This window comes from Bos indicus, chromosome 4 (genome assembly GCF_029378745.1).
Source record: "Bos indicus isolate NIAB-ARS_2022 breed Sahiwal x Tharparkar chromosome 4, NIAB-ARS_B.indTharparkar_mat_pri_1.0, whole genome shotgun sequence".
Classification (NCBI taxonomy): domain Eukaryota; kingdom Metazoa; phylum Chordata; class Mammalia; order Artiodactyla; family Bovidae; genus Bos; species Bos indicus.
This window is the reverse complement of record NC_091763.1, coordinates 72322297-72343805: the sequence shown is the minus strand read 5'-3', so window position 1 is coordinate 72343805 and position 21509 is coordinate 72322297. Positions and strand designations below refer to the sequence as shown.

The 21509-nt window shown below is 37.8% G+C and overlaps 1 protein-coding gene and 1 non-coding gene across 5 annotated transcripts in view; both read left to right on the top strand.

The window, feature by feature from the left end:
* STK31 (serine/threonine kinase 31) overlaps positions 1 to 21509 on the top strand; it is an 85431-nt gene that overhangs the window by 29245 nt on the left and 34677 nt on the right. For all 4 annotated transcript variants that reach the window (XM_070787944.1, XM_070787943.1, XM_070787941.1 and 1 more), the window contains exons 9-14: positions 1606 to 1721; positions 3633 to 3792; positions 7345 to 7467; positions 18302 to 18481; positions 20004 to 20120; positions 21120 to 21239. In XM_070787944.1, coding sequence (XP_070644045.1) covers positions 1606 to 1721; positions 3633 to 3792; positions 7345 to 7467; positions 18302 to 18481; positions 20004 to 20120; positions 21120 to 21239 — 816 coding nt within the window. The remainder of the gene's footprint in view (positions 1 to 1605; positions 1722 to 3632; positions 3793 to 7344; positions 7468 to 18301; positions 18482 to 20003; positions 20121 to 21119; positions 21240 to 21509) is intronic.
* On the top strand, positions 4389 to 4460 carry TRNAC-GCA (transfer RNA cysteine (anticodon GCA)). Its single transcript has one exon. It is a non-coding gene; the product is annotated as a tRNA-Cys (tRNA).

Here is a 21509-nt window from a genome sequence, read left to right as displayed (position 1 = left end):
TCCCCTTCTTCTCCCTACTCTTGGTATTCTCTCTTTCTTCATACTTGTTTATAGATGAAATTTTTTCTTATGCTACAAACTAATCTTTGAATTTCATTGGATGTTTGAAAAATTAATAATTTCTCATTTATATTTCCTTTTATGTCCTTTAAATTTTTTTAACTCTGGAAATATTCAAACATTTTAAAAAGAGAATTGAATAATTAGTACTATGTATCCATCACCCAGTTTTTACAATTATTAAATAGATAGTCTTTTAAAAAAATCTATGCCTCCTAGTAATTTCAAAACAAATCCCATTCATAATAGTTTAATGTACATGCTTTAATGTATTATGTATCTCTAACAGAAAAGAAATTGAAAAGAGACATAACCATAATACAATTACATTTAAAAATTAGTAATAATCCTTTCACTAAGTTCACTAATTTATGTTCACACTAAGTGAAAGTCACTCAGTTGTGTCCGACTCTTTGTGACCCCATGGACTATACAGTTCATGGAATTCTCCAAACCAGAATACTAGAGTGGGTAGCCTTTTCCTTCTCTAGGGGATTGTCCCAATCCAGGGATTGAACCCAGGTCTCCTGCATTGCAGGAGGATTCTTTGCCAGCTGAGCGACCAGGGAAGCCCATAATATCATTTAATATCCAGTGTTCAGATTTCCCCTGTTGTTCCATGAATATCATTTTATGTTTGGTTTCTTCCAGTCAGATTTCCAGTTAGGCCTATACATTCCATTTTGCTCAATAAATCTCTTAAAGTGCTTCATCTGCATCCTTTTGTTGTTTAACAGGCTGCTATATCTCCATGTATTTCCTTTTATGATAGTTAAGTATCAAGGTTTGCTCAGATTCAGGGCAGTTCTCCCCCTCCCCCCAGAATACTGTATAGTCTTCAAATGTATAACTTTTTCTAATACCAAATATGTTACCCCAACACGAGTTGCCATTCCTCTAACATCAACTGAATGGCCTACAGTTAATTTTTGACACTAAATGCCAAGAGTTATCTCAGACTCCACAAGGATTAAGTCCCTCAAGACTTAGCTCAATTTAAGCACTAGCCACAAATCAGGTCCCAGGCTACCCACACTTTTTTCTATCAGTTTAAGACTTCCTATGACCCACTTCCACACCTTGCTCTCAATTCAGTAATTCAGTAACAACTGTCAGGACTCATGAAAGTGCTGTACTTACGATGACAGTTTTATTATAAAGGATACAATTCATAAACAGGCAAATACAAGAAGAGACGCAAAGGGGAAGTTATGATGGGAGTGGAGATGGAGATCGTTTGGAGGATTCTCTGGACCAGTCACTCTTCCAGCACATGGATTTGTTCACCAGTCTGGAAGCTTCCCCCAGACCTCATCATTCTGAGTTTTTTAAAATCAAGGTTTCATTACTTGGGCCTGGTTAAGTCATTGACCATTGGTAGTTGAACTCAATCTCCAACCCTTGAATTCATATGTGGCATTCTTCAGGGAACACTGCCGCATAAATCCTTTAAAATTTTAGTTACACCTAAAAGTTGTTTAAATAACAGTAGAAATACAGTTTCCTATGTGGGTCTGACTAAGATATGTTTGTTCTTTGCTTCAGCAAGAGAAAGCAACTACCATGGATTTGACTAAACGTTTGGAAAGCACTGTGAAGACTTGTATAGGTACCAGAATGAAAAATCTGGCAGCTAAGGTTGAAATACTGAAAGAAATTAGGTAGGTAAAAGTGAATTTTTGAGGAAGATGGTTTAAAACAATGCTGATTAGTTTGTGCTTTGTTTAATTTCTTTGCCTTTCATTTTTGCTTTTTCTTTTTTAAAATTAATTATTTTAGTGGGGACCCTTGATGGTTTTATTCCTGTTTTACACTCTCTCTCTTTCTATATATATATATATATATATATATATATATATATATATATACACGCATATATATAGCTGTTCAGTTATAGCATTGGTTTCTACCAAACATCAACATGAATCAGCCATAGGTTTACCCATGTCCCCTCCCACTTCATATTTACTTTGAAACTTATTCTTTGTATTTTCATTATTTTAAAGACGGAAACTAAAGATAGTTACTCCTGAGACAAATTTTATACTGTTTTTATAGTGTTCTGTTGTCACCGTGTGGGATGATAGTATCTCAAGTTATATGTGAGAATGGAATTAAAAAGTCAACACAGCTTCTAAATAATAGTTTGATGGGAAACTACTAGGTCCCATTGTTTTGCTTGGGGTTATTTTCAGTCCTATACAGAAACTATTATAGATTTCAGTAATCCAAATTATTTAATTATACTCTGTCTGCTGCTGCTGCTGCTAAGTTGCTTCAGTCGTGTCCAACTCTGTGCGACCCCATAGACGGCAGCCCACCAGGCTCCCCCGTCCCTGGGATTCTCCAGGCAAGAACACTGGAGTGGGTTGCCATTTCCTTCTCCAATGCAGGAAAGGGAAAAGTAAAAGTGAAGTCGCTCAGTCGTGTCCGACTCCTAGCGACACCATGGACTTCAGCCTACCAGGCTCCTCCGTCCATGGGATTTTCCAGGCAAGAGTACTGGAGTGGGATGCCATTGCCTTCTCTGATACTCTGTCTAAAGAAAGACAAAAGTAGTCTTCCTAAATTACAAGAAAAATGATCTTCATGGAGTCAGAAGAAAAGCAGTTGGTTAGCAAGTCTCATACAGTTTAATCAGCATGTCTCAGATTCTATATGTGAATTATGTAAGTATTTTACTTTATAGATAATTGCTTTATTGTTGCTTAGGGATAATTTTCCACCTTTATTGTTGGTTAGGGAATGTGGAAAAAATAGTTCTCACAACAGTCTAGTTCTCTTTTTGTGCTGTGCATAAAACTGCTGTGCAGTAATTCATTTCCTCATGTACTTGGAAACACTAAGACGTTGCTCTCAATTAACACTATGTGTTCATCTTTTGTCCAGTGGGAATCTGTATTTTCCAGTATAAATCTGTCAGTCATCGTCTGGTTTATAGGTTTTAAAGAGTTTGAGTAATTTGGTCTCTCTAGAGGTTAATCAACTTTTAATGCACAGCCAAAGTGACTACACTGGCAAAGCTGTGAGACAGACTTTAGACCAGAACAGTTCAGTATATTTTAACCTGTATTTGAGGAAATAGTATGCTATTAGAATGGTGGAAGTCCGGTTGGAAGCTAAAACAAATAAAATGGTGAGTGAGCCGTGTTGGTTTTCCTAATTGGCCTCTCTGATTGCTTTGTTGGGATTTTTTGGGATTTTTTTTAAGATTATGCAAATGCTGGTCTGCTTATTAAGGTCCAAGGACTCTGTGCCTTCATCTTGATAAAATTGGCTTAAATATAACATTTTAAAAGAAGTATTTACAAATCTAATTTTATATCATTTTAATTCTGCAGACTTTTGAAGCTGTCTTTATAAATATTTAATTTTTTCCCAGTGAAATGTATTTTTAGTCAAAGGTTTGTATCAAAGTTACCTATGATTTTATATAGTTTTAAAAAATACCTTTTCATAGTCAGTGTTGTAAATAGTAACTTTAGACCATTACTATTTGTGTAATTTTTTTTCTCACACCACCTTAAACATTTCTTGATCTTTTCCTTTTGCTATTTTTTTTTTTTAAATAGACGTGTCAGTATCAGTGTTCGTTTTGGAAATGACCTTTCAGATGCTATACAAGTGTTGGATGAAGACTGCTTTACTATCCCAGCTTCTTTGAATGAATTAGAGCTAATTTGGGCAGAATATAATCTGGCTCAGGAGAAGATTCAAACTTGTGAGAATGTGGTAGGTCAAGAATTTTTCTCCATTATGATTTTTATCTGTTGAATATAAGGAGATAATATCTTTCAAAAAAGCAGAAGGACTGCAGATATTGTAATGATACTTTATATGAAATCTTTAACTTTTGAAATATCTTCATATTAGTAATTTGATTTCTTTTGTTGCCTTAGAAGAAAGGTAAGGTAAATGAGTAGTGATTGTGGAAAAGGGTTAACAAAATCTTTTCCCCTTTTGCCTGAGGATTTACCTCTCCCTGTTCCCTTAGTAATTTCATAAATTGAAATTTCAGTCATGTTACTGGCAACATTGTTTAGGTAAATAAAATCCCTGATTGGTAAATTGTATCTGGATTGGGAGGAACTGCAAACTACAAATACTAAACAACTGGGCATACTCCCTGAGGGACCCTGGAAGCTATACCTATAAGAGGTAATGGTTTTTGAGGGGCATGAGGCTTATAAGCTGGGATGACTCCCACACCTGCTAATGTGGATCTTCTGGTCAGAGGGGCATGCTTTATGCTACAGTATAGGACTCTGCCTTACTAGTAAATGCTCTCTAAATCATCTGTTCTTGAAAGGTGGTTATATGTGGGTGCCTCCCTGGTGGCTCAGACGGTAAAGCGTCTGCCTGCAATGTGGGAGACCCAGGTTCGATCCCTGGTTAGGGAAGATCCCCTGGAGAAGGAAATGGCAATCCACTCTAGTACCCTTGTCTGGAAAATCCCATGGACGGAGGAGCCTGGTAGGCTACAGTCCATGGGGTCACGAAGAGTCAGACACAACTGAGTAACTTCACTTTCCTTTCCTTTCCTTTATATGTGGGTAGGGAAGGGATATGAAGAATGGAATATTTCATGTGAATTCTTAATTAGTGTAGGTACAAATATTGTTTCCTTTGGGAATTTTCTTTGTTATACTCAGCTGAGTAGAACTCCACATGTTTTTCATATAAGATATCTGATACAATAATCATAGCTTTCCATAGTACCTATGAGCTCTATTCTTGAGTTTGGAGTTGTCCTATCTTAAGTATTGGTGGTTTCTGCCTCTGAAGATTGTACCCTAAAGGTCTTATTCCCTAGTCATAGCTAGTTTGGCCAGTTGGCAGCCTAACTGGCTCTGAATGAGAAAAGTAGATAAGATAACTAAGCCTTTGGAAATGCCAGGAATAATTAATTTGGTTGCTGCTAAGTCACTTCAGTCGTGTCCAACTCTGTGCTACCCCATAGACGGCAGCCCACCAGGCTCCCCCGTCCTTCGGATTCTCCAGGCAAGAACACTGGAGTGGGTTGCCATTTCCTTCTCCAATGCAGGAAAGGGAAAAGTAAAAGTGAAGTTGCTCAGTCATGTCCGACTCTTAGCGACCCCATGGACTGCAGCCTACCAGGCTCCTCCGTCCATGGGATTTTCCAGGCAAGAGTACTGGAGTGGGGTGCCATTGCCTTCTCTGATTTAATTTGGTTAGGGGATTAGATTTGGGTTACTTTACACATTAGACCTTTACTGGTCACTTCTGATGATAGACGAAAACAGGTGACAGAGTAATAATTTTTGAATCTTTTAGAAACACGTATGTATAGGTACTTTTATGTATAGGTACTTTTTAAACATGGGCATTTTTGCTCCTCAGGAAAATGAGGCCCACAAGGTTTAAGGAAATTGCTGAAGATTACATACTTCTAAATGTTAATCTGGGATTTTAAACCAGATGTCTTGATTGCAAAGTGTATTCTATTTCCATTTAAACCATACTGCCATCATTAAAATATTTCACATTTTCATGTAGTAAGATGAAACTTGAAAAAGAACTGCTTTTTAACTTTTGTTTTGTCATTTGAAAATTCAATGGCACCCCACTCCAGTACTCTTGCCTAGAAAAGCCATGGACCGAGGAGCCTGGAAGGCTGCAGTCCATGGCGTCGCTAAGAGTCAGACACGACTGAGCGACTTCACTTTCACTTTTCACTTTCATGCATTGGAGAAGGAAATGGCAACCCACTCCAGTGTTCTTGCCTGGAGAATCCCAGGGACAGGGGAGCCTGGTGGGCTGCCGTCTATCGGGTAGCACAGAGTCAGACACGACTGAATCGATTTAGCAGCAGCAGCAGCAAAGTGATTCAGGACACGGAGGGAAAAAGGTCTTATATGTCTGTCAGATTTGGTATTCTAGTAGGACAAATGTGATTTTTTTAAAACAATTTGTCTCTACTACTGCTGACATTTCAGGACTTACTTTTGGGCTTTATTGCCCTAAAGTTCATTTGACAGATTGAAGAGTAGATTACTGTAGATTATTAAGGATAGAGGCATAATTGTCCCTCAGATAAAGTTGTCTTTTTATTTCCCTTGTTGTATTTAATTTGCATCTTAAGATTGTTATTTTCATTTATATATTTTGCACAGTTCTTTAACTTGATTGCCATGTGTACTTTTTAAAACATTTTTTATTTGTGTATTTATTTTTGCCTGTGCTGGGTCTTCATTGCTACACAGACTTTTCTCCAGTTCTGGCACACGGGGGCTACTCTCTAGTTGTGATGCGTGGGCTTCTTATTGCGTGGCTTCTCTTGTTGAGGAGCACAGGCTATATAGAGCACCAGGGCTTTAGTCGTTGTGCTTCCTGGGCTGTAGAGAACAGGGTCAGTAGTTGTGCACATGGGCTTACCTGCTCCGTGGCATGCTTCCCAGATCGAATCCACATCTCCTGCATTGACAGACTGATTCTTTACCACTGAACCACCAGAAAAGCCCGCCATGTGTACTTTGGATGAAATAGAGTCTTTTCTTTTGTCTTCATAATTAGTTATATAACGGTCTGGTTGAAGTGAAGTGAAATTGCTCGGTCGTGTCTGACTCTTTGTGACTCCATGGACTGTAGCCTACCAGGCTCCTCAGTCCATGGGATTTTTCTAGGTAGGAATACTGGAGTGGGTTGCAGCTTACACAAAAAAGAATATTCTAAAATTTGGACTTTTAAGTGTATGTACCTCTGTTACAAGTAGTAGAGACACAAATTTAAAACATCCTATTCCTCTCTCTACTTCGGGTATAGGACAAATATATAAATAGGTGGTTTTAATATAGTTTATTAAGAACTATAATAGAGCTAATGCATAAGGTTCTTGGATATCTCTCATATCTGTTTCCAGGCATAGCTTTTTGGGGGAATTGGAAGTTTTATCCTGCTGGAGATTAACTAAATCTTGAAAGATAAATAGATGAAGGAATTAAGCATGGAGTGGGAGTAGGAAGGAGGCAGTATGTAATTAGTCAGAGACACTTATATAATTTTCTTAAGTAAAATTTTATTGTTTCGGAAAAGTAAAGATTAACAGAGCAGAATTGTGGAATTTAAATCTTATTTCTAATTAAGGGAAAGAAACTTTGTCAGTTTGGTGATCTAAGAAGAGAGGGGTTTGTCTTAAATATTATTATGTTGGAGAATGTAATGTTAAATTTTGCTAATTTTAAGAGATCAGTTCTTTTCATATAGTTCAGTGTGTAAAAACACCTGATATATTAATGATGGTTATTCCCTTTTTCCTTCCTTCAGAATGAAGGGAATATTTTGATTGCTGAAAGAAATGAAGTACAACAGAAGCTGTACATGGCAGTAGAAGTTTTTATTCTGGAAGTTGATGAGTTATCTCTTAATAAACGCTTAAAAACGTTGCAGGTTGGAATTTTAAAAGATATTAAATATATATTAAAATATGTTTACCATTTGAGAGCTGAAATTAGCATTTGTCTTTAGACTTAAGACAGTACTGATGGCTACAGAACTTTTTCTTTTCTTTGATGAATCCTAGTTTCTTTTTAATGATGTTAAAATTTTATATTGATATATTTAATATGTTTTTATATATATGTATGTATGTATCCTGCAAACAAGGTAAATAGTCAGGCATCTAAGGCTTGTTAGAGCAGCATTCATTGGGAAAACTCACAGAGACAGGAGCAGTAGCAAGCAGGTTAGCCATTTTTCTAGCAGAAAATCTAATAAAGCCTTTATGTCAGAGAGGGATCTTGATCCTTGAGTGATAATGGCTTCTAAGATCTGTAGATAGAGTACAGTAGCTCATAAGATATTGTGGAACCTTCAGTCAGTTCAGTTCAGTCGCTCAGTCATGTCCGACTCTGCGACCCCATGAGTCGCAGCATGCCAGGCCTCCCTGTCCATCACCAACTCCTGGAGTTCACTCAGACTCACGTCCATCGAGTCAGTGATGCCATCCAGCCATCTCATCCTCTGACATCCCCTTCTCCTCCTGCACCCAATCCCTCCCAGCATCAGGGTCTTTTCCAATGAGTTAACTCTTCGCATGAGGTGCCCAAAGTACTGGAGTTTCAGCTTTAGCATCATTCCTTCCAAAGAACACCCAGGACTGATCTCCTTCAGAATGGACTGGTTGGATTGCCTTGCAGTCCAAGGGACTCTCAAGAGTCTTCTCCAACACCACAGTTCAAAAGCATCAGTTCTTCGGCGCTCAGCCTTCTTCACAGTCCAACTCTCACATCCATACATGATCACAGGAAAAACCATAGCCTTGACTAAACGGACCTTTGTTGGCAAAGTAATGTCTCTGCTTTTCAATATGCTATCTAGGTTGGTCATAACTTTCCTTCCAAGGAGTAAGCATCTTTTAATATCATGGCTGCGATCACCATCTTCAGTGATTTTGGAGCCCAAAAACATAAAGTCCGACACTGTTTCCACTGTTTCCCCATCTATTTGCCATGAAGTGATGGGACCAGATGCCATGATCTTCGTTTTCTGAATGTTGAGCTTTAAGCCAACGTTTTCACTCTCCTCTTTCACTTTCATCAAGAGACTTTTTAGTTCCTCTTCACTTTCTGTGGAACCTTATCTTCAGTCAAATCCTACCATTTCAGAAATGACTAATTTGGAGTGAATGAGCACGACCATGTTATCATTCCACCTATTAGCATAGTATTTCTTTCTGTTTATTGAGATCTTTTATATCTTTTAATGTTTTTTAAAATTTTTCTCTAAGTCCTCATGCATTTTCTTGATTTAACTCCAAGATGTTTACACTTTTGGTTCCTTTTGTGAATGCTATCTTTCAATTCCCTTGTTCTTTTGATGGTATAGAGGGATACTAATGATTTTTATATATTGATGTTTTTCTGGCAACTCTGCTGAACTCTTTTTTAGTTTTTGTCAGTTGATACTCTTTGAACTTTCTATGTGATTATATCATTTGAACAGAATAACCCTCTTCTACATTTTATGTATCTTTGAATTTTTACTGCTTTTGACAGTATCTTTAATACCAAGCTGAATACTAGCTATCTTGTTGTGGACTGTAGGGAGGGGATAAGCTTGCTGTAAAATTGGATAAAAGGTTATTAAGGGACATCCGAGCACTTGTGTCTTTCTGTCCACCTGGTTGAAGATGGTGTTGTTCAGTCACTCAGTCGTGTCTGACTCTGCGACCTCATGGATTCCAGCATGCCAGGCTTCCCTTTCCTTCACTGTCTCCTGGAGTTTGCTCAAACTCATGTCCCATTAGGTCAGTGATGCCATCCAGCCATCTCATCCTCTGTCATCCCCTTCTCCTCCTGCCTTCAGGCTTTCCTAGCATCAGGGTCTTTTCCAATGAGTTGTCTCTTTGCATCACGTGGCCAAAGTATTGGAGCTTCAGCTTCCACATCAGTCCTTCGAATGAATATTCAGGACCAATTTCTTTTAGGATTGACTGTTTTGGTCTCCTTGCTGTCCAAGGGAGACTCAATTCAAGATTGAGTCTTCTCCAGCACCACAGTTCAAAGGCATCGATTCTTCAGTGCTCAGCCTTTTTTATTGTCCAGCTCTCATATCTGTACATTGCTACTGAAAAAACCATAGCTTTGACTATATGGACCTGACCTTTGTTGGCAAAGTAATGTCTCTGCTATTTAATATGCTGTTTAGGTTTGTTGTAGCTTTTCTTCCAAGGAGCAAGCGTCTTTTAATTTCATGACTACAGTCACCATCTGTAGTGATTTTGGAGCCCAAGAAAATAAAGTTTGTCACTGTTCCATTGTATCCCCATCTGTTTGCCATGCATGAAGTGATGGGACTGGATGCCATGATCTTAGTTTTTTGAATTTTGAGTTTTAAGCCAGCTTTTTTACTTCTTTCACCTTCATCAAGAGGCTCTTTAATTCTTCTTTGCTTTCTACCATGAGGATGGTATCTTCTGCATATCTGAGGTTACTGGTATTTCTCCCAGGAATCTTGATTCCAATTTGTGCTTCATCCAGCATTTCTCATGATGTACTCTGCATATAAATTAAATAAGCAGAGTGCCAATATACAGCCTTGATGTACTCCTTTCCCAATTTGGAACAGTTCCATATGCTGTTCTATTGCTTCTTGACCTCCTGCATACATGTTTCCCAGGAGGCAGGTAAGGTGGTCTGGTATTCCCATCTCTGTAAGATAATTTTCCACAGTTTATTGTGATCTGCACAGTCAAAAGGCTTTAGCTTAGTCATTGAAGCAGAAATATATGTTTTTCTGGAATTCTCTAGCTTTTTATATAATCCAGCGGATGTTGGCAATTTGATTAATATGTAGTTTTCCTGTTATTGTGTATGGTTCAGGAACCATTGGAGCCATTATTTGAAACATTTTCTTAAATAGAATTGAATAAATAGTATAGGTTATTCCAGAATGGTGAAATAAGATTTGCGTAGAAAAGGACAGTGATGTAAGAATTCACCTGTCTAATGTTCATGACTGTGAAGCGTCCTAGGCATAACCCCCAAGGACTGTCAAACCCCCATTCCATAATGTGAACTATACCTCGTGCCTTTCTAGGTGGGGGGAACAGTTAGCATTCTTGGGGAATGTGTCCGGGTGCAGTGAAGGCCAGTCCTTTGAGAAATGAACAACCATTCTGCATTAACTATGGCCTGGGAAGACATCTGGTGTTGTGGAGGACCATTGCTTGAGACTCTACCAGCCAATTGGAGTGGAATTTGCACCCTAGTTAAATTGGCTATCCTTTTCACCCTGGCATTTCGACACTCGGATCCATCTCTTAAGCAGACTAACCATAGAGCCAAAAGGAACACTCTTGCCCCAGGTGGGTCATTTGATCCATATATATTTATTTTATTGGGGTCCCTGTAGGTATTCCTAATGAATCCAAAGCTAGAAACCAAATAGCAGCAGGGTTCGAGTAGGTATTATTCTGGTGGTCCACCAGTAATAAAAATGTTGATTGGGTAAACTGTGTTTACTATAACCAACAGAGGTTTGTTTACTATACCAGAGATGCTCTAAGGGGAATAGCAAAACAGATGCTACCAGCAAAATGGCATGGGGAAAATTGACTGGCCTTAGACATGATTCTGGAGAACGCAGTGGCACCCCAGTCCAGTACTCTTGCCTGGAAAATCCCATGGATGGAGGAGCCTGGTGGGCTGCAGTCCATGGGGTCGCTAAGAGTCGGACATGACTGAGCAACTTCACTTTCACTTTTCGCTTTAATGCATTGGAGAAGGAAATGGCAACCCACTCCAGTGTTGTTGCCTGGAGAATCCCAGGGATGGGGGAGCCTGGTGGGCTGCCGTCTCTGTGGTCGCACAGAATGGGACACAACTGAAGGGACTTAGCAGCAGCAACAGTGCAGCTTTACTCTGTAATAGTTTATTTCTTCTCATTAACTGGTACAGAGTTAAAGGATTGGCAACCAAGATCATTTTAAAACTTCTTTTTAAAATTTAATCTTAAAAGACTTTTTGCCAAATCTGGTTTGTCTCCCTTTCTATTCTTCCCTTTTGTCACCAGATTATTCTTAAATTTCTGTTCATTTTGCTGAAAAATAGTTAGATTTTTATTTATTTTCTTCAAGTACTTAAGTAATATAACTTATACTTTTATAATGAAGGTCAAAGAAGTGAAATGTCACGATATTTGATTTCATTAGCATTTATTGAGGCTTCTTTTGTGGCCTACAATAGATAATGTTTCATGACTGTATAAATTCAGAAAAAATATATTCTAGGTTTTTTGTGTGCAGTTTCTGATCTACGGCTTAAGCTGTGATCTGAAGCTTTAATCTTCTGTATCTTTGCTTAGTTTTTTATCTGATCATTTTGTAAGTTTTGAGATTTTTTTATATTTTCTAGTTAATATATATTCTAGTTTTCTTTAATTTTTCAAAATATTTCAGAGCTTATTGTTAAGTGTTAATGAATTCATGATTGTTATGTATTTTAAACTATGTATTTTTAAACTATTAGGTAATAGTAGTTTTCCCTTAAGGTGTTTTGGGATAAAAGTTTTATTTTTGTTTCCTTTTATTTTATTTAAAAATAAATTTTTATTATTATTATTTTTACTTTACAATATTGTATCGGTTCTACCATACATCAACGTGAATCCGCCACGGGTGTACACATGCTCCCCATCCTGAACCCCCCTCCCACCTCCCTCCTCATACCATCCCCTCTGGGTCATCCCAGTGCACCAGCCCCAAGCTTCCTGTATCCTGCATCAAACCTGGACGGGTGATTCGTTTCTTATATGATATTATACATGTTTTAATGCCATTCTCCCAAATCACCCCCCACCTTTTAAAATTCTTATCCTACTTGTCTTTCTAGTTAATATTTGCCTTATACATAGTTTCTTTTTTTCTTCCATTTATTTTATATGTCTCTGTTAGACAACACTCCAGTGGATCATTTTTTAAAAGAATCAAACATTTAAATCTGTCTTTTAATGGGTAACTTAATTGATTTATATATAATTACTATTTTATTAGAACTTATTTCTGTGATAACTTTTGTGTTTCTGTTTATCATGATTTTTTTTTTCTCCTTTTCTTCTCTCTTCCCTTCATACCTTAGAACATTCTCACTTGCCTCTGGTGGGTCTTGTCTGTCTGTATTTCTCTCCCAAATACCAGCTAACCAAACAATCACAATTGTTGTCTACGATTTTACTCACAGATTGTTACAGGTATCATATATGAAAACTCAAGTATCAAACTTTGTAGAGTTGAGTTATTTTCTGACTCTTCATAAATTGTTGGATATCTTTTGGTTCACTCTGTATTTTAGAGTACTTTCTCTGAGAGTCCTTTCAAGCAGGGTTTGAGCGGTTGACTTTGTAAGTTATTAAATGTCTCAGGATATCATAGTTAAACAATTCAAATATTTAAGCCACTGCTTACATTTAAACTCCTTTCAACAGTTATTTAATGAGCTATAAAATATCTTAGATGCAAAGGCCATTTTCTCTTTAAGACTTTTGACAATAATAATCCATTGTTTTCTTACTTCTGCAGTTGTTGATATGAGTCGCATTTTTCTCCTAATCAGTAGTCACTAATTGATTCTTTGCTGTATTCTGCCGTTTAACCAAACCATTGTGTTCTTTATTTCAAAAATTATTTCTTCATGCTTAATAATTTCAGTTTATTATTTATAATTACTTGGTTTTGCTTTATGTTTCCAATATTTTTTCTATTTTTGAGAAGATTTGTTATGCGTATTTTGAGTTCTTACTATTATCTGGGCCATTGATTTTGCTTCCTTTTTGTAAGGTGGCTTCAGTTCAGTTCAGTCGCTCAGTCATGTCAGAATCTTTGCGACCCCATGAATCGCAGCACGCCAGGCATCCGTGTCCATCACCAACTTCCGAGGTTTACTCAAACTCAGGTCTGTTGAGTCGGTGATGCTCATCCTCTCATCTCATCCTCTGTCGTCCCCTTCTCCTCCTATCCCCAATCACTCCCAGCATCAGCGTCTTTTCCAATGAGTCAGCTCTTCGCATGAGGTGGCCAAAGTATTGGAGTTGCAGTTTTAGCATCAGTCCTTCCAATGAACACTGAGGACTGATCTCCTTTAGAATGGCTTGGTGGATCTCCTTGCAGGCCAAGGGACTCTCAAGAGTCTTCTCCAACACCACAGTTCAAAAGCATCAATTTTTTGGCGCTCAGCCTTCTTTATAGTCCAACTCTCACATCCATACATGACTACTGGAAAAACCATAGCCTTGACTAGATAGACCTTTGCTGGCAAAGTAATGTCTCTGCATTTTAATATACTATCTAGGTTGGTGCCAAAGAATTGATGCTTTTGAACTGTGGTGTTAGAGAAGACTCTTGAGAGTCCCTTGGCCTGCAAGGAGATCCAACCAGTCCATTCTGAAGGAGATCAGCCCTGGGATTTCTTTGGAAGGAATGATGCTAAAGCTGAAACTCCAGTACTTTGGCCACCTCATCGAAGAGTTGACTCATTGGAAAAGACTCTGATGCTGGGAGGGATTGGGGGCAGGAGGAGAAGGGGACGACAGAGGATGAGATGGCTGGATGGTATCACTGACCCAATGGACGTGAGCCTGAGTGAACTCCGGGAGTTAGTGATGGACAGGGAGGCCTGGCGTGCTGTGATTCATGGGGTCGCAGAGTCAGACAGGACTGAGCAACTGAACTGACCTAGGTTGGTCATAACTTTCCTTCCAAGGAGTAAGTGTCTTTTAATTTCATGGCTGCAGTCAGCATCTGCAGTGATTTTGGAGCCCAAAAACATAAAGTCTGACACTGTTTCCACTGTTAACCCATCTATTTGCCATGAAGTGATGGGACCAGATGCCATGATCTTCGTTTTCTGAATGTTGAGCTTTAAGCCAACTTTTTCACTCTCCTCTTTCACTTTCATCAAGAGGCTTTTTTGTTCCTCTTCACTTTCTGCCATAAGGGTGGTGTCAGCTGCATATCTGACTCTTTATTGCCAAATTCAGACTTAAATTGAAGAAAGTAGGGAAAACCACTAGACTATTCAGGTATGACCTAAATCAAATCCCTTATGATTATACAGTGGAAGTGAGAAATAGATTTAAGGGACTAGATCTGATAGAGTGCCTGATGAACTGTGGATAGAGGTTCGTGACATTGTACAGGAGACAGGGATCAAGAGCATCCCCATGGAAAAGAAATGCAAAAAAGCAAATGGCTGTCTGAGGAGGCCTTACAAATAGCTGTGAAAAGAAGAGAAGCGAAAAGCAAAGGAGAAAAGGAAAAATATATGCATATGAATGCAGAGTTCCAAAGAATAGCAAGGAGAGATAAGAAAGCCTTCCTCAGTGATCAATGCAAAGAAATAAAACAACAGAATGGGAAAGACTAGAGATCTCTTCATGAAAATTAGAGATACCAAGGGAACATTTCATGCAAAGATGGGCTCGATAAAGGACAGAAATGGTATGGATCTAACAGAAGCAGAAGATATTAAGAAGAGGTGGCAAGAATACACAGAAGAACTATACAAAAAAGATCTTCACGACCCAGATAATCACAATGGTGTGATCACTCATGTAAAGCCAGACATCCTGGAATGTGAAGTCAAGTGGGCCTTAGAAAGCATCATTATGAACAAAGCTCGTGGAGGTGATGGAATTCCAGTTGAGCTATTCCAAATCCTGAAAGATGCTGTGAAAGTGCTGCACTCAATATGCCAGCAAATTTGGAAAAGTCAGCAGTGGCCACAGGACTGGAAAAGGTCAGTTTTCATTCCAATCCCAAAGAAAGGCAATGCCAAAGAATACTCAAACTACCACACATGCACTCATCTCACACGCTAGTAAAGTAATGCTCAAAATTCTCCAAGCCAGGCTTCAGTAATACGTGAAGCGTGAACTTCCAGATGTTCAAGCTGGTTTTAGAAAAGGCAGAGGAACCAGAGACCAAATTGCCAACATCCGCTGGATCGTGGAAAAAGCAAGAGAGTTCCAGAGGAACATCTATTTCTGCTTTATTGACTATGCCAAAGCCTTTGACTGTGTGGATCACAATAAACTGTGGGAAATTCTGAAAGAGATGGGAATACCAGACCACCTGACCTGCCTCTTGAGAAATCTGTATGCACGTCAGGAAGCAACAGTTAGAACTGGACATGGAACAACAGCCTGGTTCCAAATAGGAAAAGGAGTACATCAAGGCTGTATATTGTCACCCTGTTTATTTAACTTCTTTGCAGAGTACATCATGAGAAATGCTGGGCTGGAAGAAGCACAACCTGGAATCAAGATTACCAGGAGAAATATCAATAAGATGGCTTAGTTTGTTATATTTCTTTCAGAGTGCCTGTGTTATTGCCACATTTCATCCTCCCCTGTACTTCTCCTCAGGACTCCATATTCTCTTGAGGAATTATCAACTATCTTGGTGTGCTGTTATGTGCATATGTGTTAGTGTGGAAGAGGGACCTTGGAAGAGTGAAAGGTTGGCGCATACTTTTGGAGACTTCAGGAGGATTTAGGGAATAGGATAGGCTTGCTTCTCAGAACTTACAGGGTTGCAGTCTTGTCAGGGAACATTTAATTTTAAGGAACCCTATATGTTGTTTTCTGTTTCTCAAGGGCCCTCTGTTCCTTATCAGTTCCTGGAAAACAGGAATGAGCAGAGCTGCACGCAGCTCTCAGGACTGAGGTCATGAGGCAGAACACATACATGGATTCCTTTCAGTAACCTTTTGCTTTTCTGTAAAACTACTTAGTCATGTTCCTATTTCCAATACATGGATTGTCTTCTGGCCCTGTGATGATTGTTATTCCCCTAGTTACTGTTATTATGCGTCTGGTTTTGGTGTTTTTTACTTAACCTTATTATTTACCTAAAGCTTCCTTGTATTACAATATATAAGCACACACTGCCATAAATAAAGCACCCTTGTCCCACTAGAGACTTGGGTCCCCCGCGTACTTCTTTTCTTCGCCACCTTTTCGTCGACTCCTGTCCCCAGGTTCCGGTCTGTCAAGAAGACCATAACACAGTCTGGGCTCAACTGCTTCCTATTGGCTTCTGTTCTAGATAATTTTATTCTTCAGAGGACCTCTCAGTCCCTCTCCCTCAGCCTTTCCTCTTTTCCAGGGGCTGCTACCCTTAGGTGTAAATGCTGCTGGGTATTCAGGGGAAGGGGAAGAATGCTTGGCCATCTCTTCTATCCTGATTGTCTGTTTTTGCCTCCTCTAGTTTTCCATACTGTACTTGTATAAACTCATTGCCTCTTGCTTGTGCTGCTGCTTTCTTGCCCAGTGTGAGGAAGGGAGAAGAACATATGAAGAAAATTCTTTTTTCCCAAGATGATTCTCTGCTGTGGTACAGGCTGTCTCCTACTTGCAGTGATTGTATTCATTCAGTGCTAAATACCAACCATCTTCTTTCTTTCCAAGGGTTTTTCAGTTTTGTGAAAAATTTCTGGGATCTATTAAGTTTTCCTCTTGTTTCTGTGATGTTTCTCAGGTCTCAGTCCTGGAGGGAGCCATCAAGCTATCTTGTCTCTTCTAGTCCTTTCTAAAAATGCTTTTTAATGTATGTTCTTGTTCAGTAGCTCAGTCGTGTCTAACTCTTTGCGACCCTATGGATTGCAGCATGCCAGTCTTCCTTGTCCTTCACTATTTCCCAGAGTTGGCTCAAATTCGTGTCGATAATACCATCCAATCACTTCATCCTCTGGTGCCCCCTTCTCCTGCCTTCAGTCTTTCCCAGCATCAGGGTCATTTCCAGTGAGTTGGCTCTTCATGTCAGGTGGCCAGAGTATTGGAGCTTCAGCTTGAGCATCAGTCCTTCAGTGAATGTTCAGGGTTGATTTCTTTTAGGATTAACTGTTTGATCTCTTTGCATCCAAGGGACACTCAAGAGTCTTCAACACTATAGTTTGAAAGCATCAGTTCTTCAGTGCTCAGCTTTTTTTATTGTCCAGCTCTCACATCCATACATGACTACTGGGAAGATCAAAACTATATGGACCTTTGTTGTCAAAGTGATGTCTCTGCTTTTTAATATGCTGTCTAGATATATATGCTTAATGTCTTTCCTTAATTAGAATTATTTGTACAATTTGGTATGTTTATTTTTACTTAGCAGTAGCCCTTAGAACGGAGAAGGCAATGGCACCCCACTCCAGCACTCTTGCCTGGAAAATCCCATGGATGGAGGAGCCCAGTGGGCCGCAGTCCATGGGGTCGCTAAGAGTCGGACAGGACTGAGCGACTTCACTTTCACTTTTCACTTTTCACTTTCATGCATTGGAGAAGGAAATGGCAACCCACTCCAGTGTTCTTGCCTGGAGAATCCCAGGGACAGGGGAGCCTCGTGGGCTGCCGTCTCTGGGGTCGCACAGAGTCAGACACGACTAAAGTGACTTAGCAGCAGCAGTAGCAGCCCTTAGAAACTTCCATGTCAGGACAAAATAGATTCTTATGTAAAGTCAGAGAAAAGAGGATACTTTCTACTCAATTAAAAGCCTAAGACTATAAAGCCTTCTGTTTATAACCTTAATTCATTTAATGAACTTTTACTATTATAATCCAAATAATCACCTCCTAGGTAGTTTTATGCTTTTATGTCTAGATATTCAAAGTTTTATTTATAAACTTCTCCAAGATAGGGATTCAATATATTACTTCACTGTCTCTCAGATTCTAATATGGTGCTTTACTCTTAATATAAAGTTAATTAACTTTAATAAACAGAAGTATCTTTCTGCAGGATTTGTCAGCCTCTTTAGAAGCAGTATATGGACAGGCCAAAGAAGGAATTAACTCTGAAGAAATACTGGAGAAATTTAATGACTGGAGGTGTAATAAAAGAGAGGAGTTCACCAGTGTTAGAAGTGAAACAGAGACTTGTATACAACGTCTTATAGCATGGTTCCAGAATACTTTAAAGGTAACAGGAGTTCTGTTGCCTGGTGATGTTGTGGCATAAACCAGGGAATATATGTTTTTAAATTTTCCACATGTAATTTACTTCTTTCTGAAAGCAAGGGAGGGTGGAGGAGAGAGAAAAAAGAGACAAAAATAAGAATGAGAATGCTGGGATAGAAGAGTGAGGGATTTACCTATTTACATTCTCTGTTTAGGACGTATATGAAAACAGCTTCAGTCAAGCTACAGGTGTAAGATAATATCTGGAGTTTATTACAAGTGAAGTGTTTATTTTACAGCTATAGTGTAGAGGTAATGGTATGTGCTTTAGAAGATACAGCTTTCCTCATTTTGGTTTCTTTTTTAGAAAGATACATGTGTTTTAGCATTAGTTGGCTAACTAGTCATGATTAAAATGTTTGGCAGTGTTTAAGTCATTCAGGTTTTAGTTATTTTAAATATCTTAAAGATATCTAAAATGGGAAATATTAGTCTTGGTTATTAAATATTAGAAAAGATGTCATAATTTTTTTAGTTCTTATTTATTATTGTAAAAACACTACATAATTTTATAAAAGGCTTTGAGACATGTGGTTTGTATAATGTACTCAGAACCCTAACTGAATTTTTGCCCAATTTTGTTACTGATTCTTTGTTCTTCTGTCTGTTTGCAACCTCCTGAGCAAGGACAAAGACACCTATGGTATCATTTATCTCTCTGTGTGATTGGTTTCCACATATAAGCTACTTCTAGAATTCTTTTTTGATGCTTTGTTATGGATACATTAACGTAACTAAGTTATTTCTTTGTCTTCGTTTGTTTCAGAATCATCCTCTGTTTAGGTTGTCTGTTATCTTTCATTTCCATTGCTATTTCCCAAATCTAGACCTCCGTAATCACAAATCTGAACCTCTGAAATCAGAGTGACTGCTTATGACCTTTATGTTCTACATTATAATTTTGACCCATGATTTTATTCTATTTTATACCTTATTATAAAGTCTGTTTCCTGATAGGAATTACCTTAGTTTTCCTAATGAGATGAAAACTATCAGAGTTTAATTTTTAACTTTTATTCTTTAGATTCCTCAATTCTAGTGAGTCATCATTAAATATCAGGTATAATCATACCCATTCCTTTGTATAAAGGCTGGTTTTGTTTACCTACTGTCTGTCCAATTTGAACTTGCCACCTGAGCAGTCAAGGTTCTTTACCAGTTGGACAGTCTCTTTTATTATTCCCTCAAAACATCTTGGTCTTGTCCCTGTTTTTTTCTCATACTTTTCCTCTGTATTGTCCTCTCATCTCTCTTAACCACTACTTACTTTAACAAAATCTGTATTTTCTTTAAGTGTGTGAGGTGTGTGTACCTTTTTTTTTTCCCCGTGCATAAGGTTTCTGAAGGTAGTACTTTATATTTCTTACGTTTATTTCCCCCACATTATGCAATACATAGGCTAATTCTCTGCTCCAAGTGTAAGAATATAATACTAATTGAAATAATTAAATGAGATACTTCATGTTTTTATTTTTACAAATGAGGCCTTTGATCTGTCTGTGGAAAAATCACTGATTTCTGATGACACAATTGATAATATTGATGAAATCCTGGAGAACACTGAGTCAGGTGTCTGCAAGGAGCTGGAGATATCTCTGATTGTGAGTACTGGTATTCCTTAAAGCAAAGTGTTGTTTTGTTTTTTTTTTTTTTTACTAGTTAGACTTAGCTTTCCTTGTAAAAGCCTGTCTGATATACTGCCAAGTTCTAATCCAAACACAATGAGAAGTCTTATTCTTCCACAGGGTGATATTTTCATTTTAGTAGGATATTTCACATCAAGGAAAAAAAAATCTCATATTTAATTCTAGGAAAACAACTCTTAGATTAATCTGATTCTATCGGATTTCAATAGCACTTAATTCTTAAGTCTGTCATACCCAGTAACCATAAGATAAGACTCTTCAGAGTTTATAAAAGCTTGAAATAAAATCTGAGAGACCTTTTGGAAGTGAATACGCAAGATTAATTAGTAGCTGTCTTTCTGTACTGTATATATTCTCTATTGCTGTATAAAGCCAAAAATTAGTGTATTTTGTAATGTTAATACTGCTTGCTGGGACCAGCTTTTTAGGTTGCTTACTAAATTGGTTATGTTCTTTATTTTGGTTATGTTCCTTATTTTGGTTGGTTATGTTCTTTATTTTGCTTGTTTCTCTTTTCCCTTTGTAATTCTATACAGAGTGACATTTAAAAAATACATGCAAAAAAATACTGTATTTCCCCACTGTCAACTGTAAAGTTGTCCTTATTTAGATGGTTCTGTGAGGCTTGATTTTAGACATGGTTGTTAATAAAAATAGTGTTGAAGTTCTGTATATTGTTTAGTTTTTATATTTAGCATAGTAGTATTCCTGATTTCCTTTAATGCTCTAGTTTAGACAGCTTTAGGAATAATAGTGTTATGGGAATAAAATTTCCCATATGAACATCTTTGACATCAGTTTCTCTTCTCCCTCGAAAAAGATCTATGTTTAAGAAGTATTTTGAAATATATAAATTTGTTAAAGGTATCATTTTGAATTTTTTCCATTGTTATCAAAAGTTTTAATTATTTTGTACTCCTTTATATATAATTCTGTGTGTGTAATTTCATTTAGGAACAAGGTGATGCAGACAAGGAGATCATTTTAAAAACATGTAGTCAAGTACTACAAAAGATCCGTTCAGAGGAAAGCCTTATTGCCACAGTACAATCCAAGTACAAGGACAGTGTTGAGGTTGGAGTATGCTTTATATAATTGGTCTTATATACAGATGCTTTGAAATTTTTAATACTTAAACTTTTCTTAAGTAGTTAACACCCAGTGTGTAGATAAATTATTTACTATTTCTGGAAAAAAATTATAGCCATTGTTAGCTGGTATATAATTAAACTCACCCTATAGTGGGAATGGCAATTTTACTGATAAAATACATTGAGATTTTTTTTTTAATCTTTGGTTTTTATTATGCTCTCCAAAACATAACTTTTATCTTTTTCTTTATGC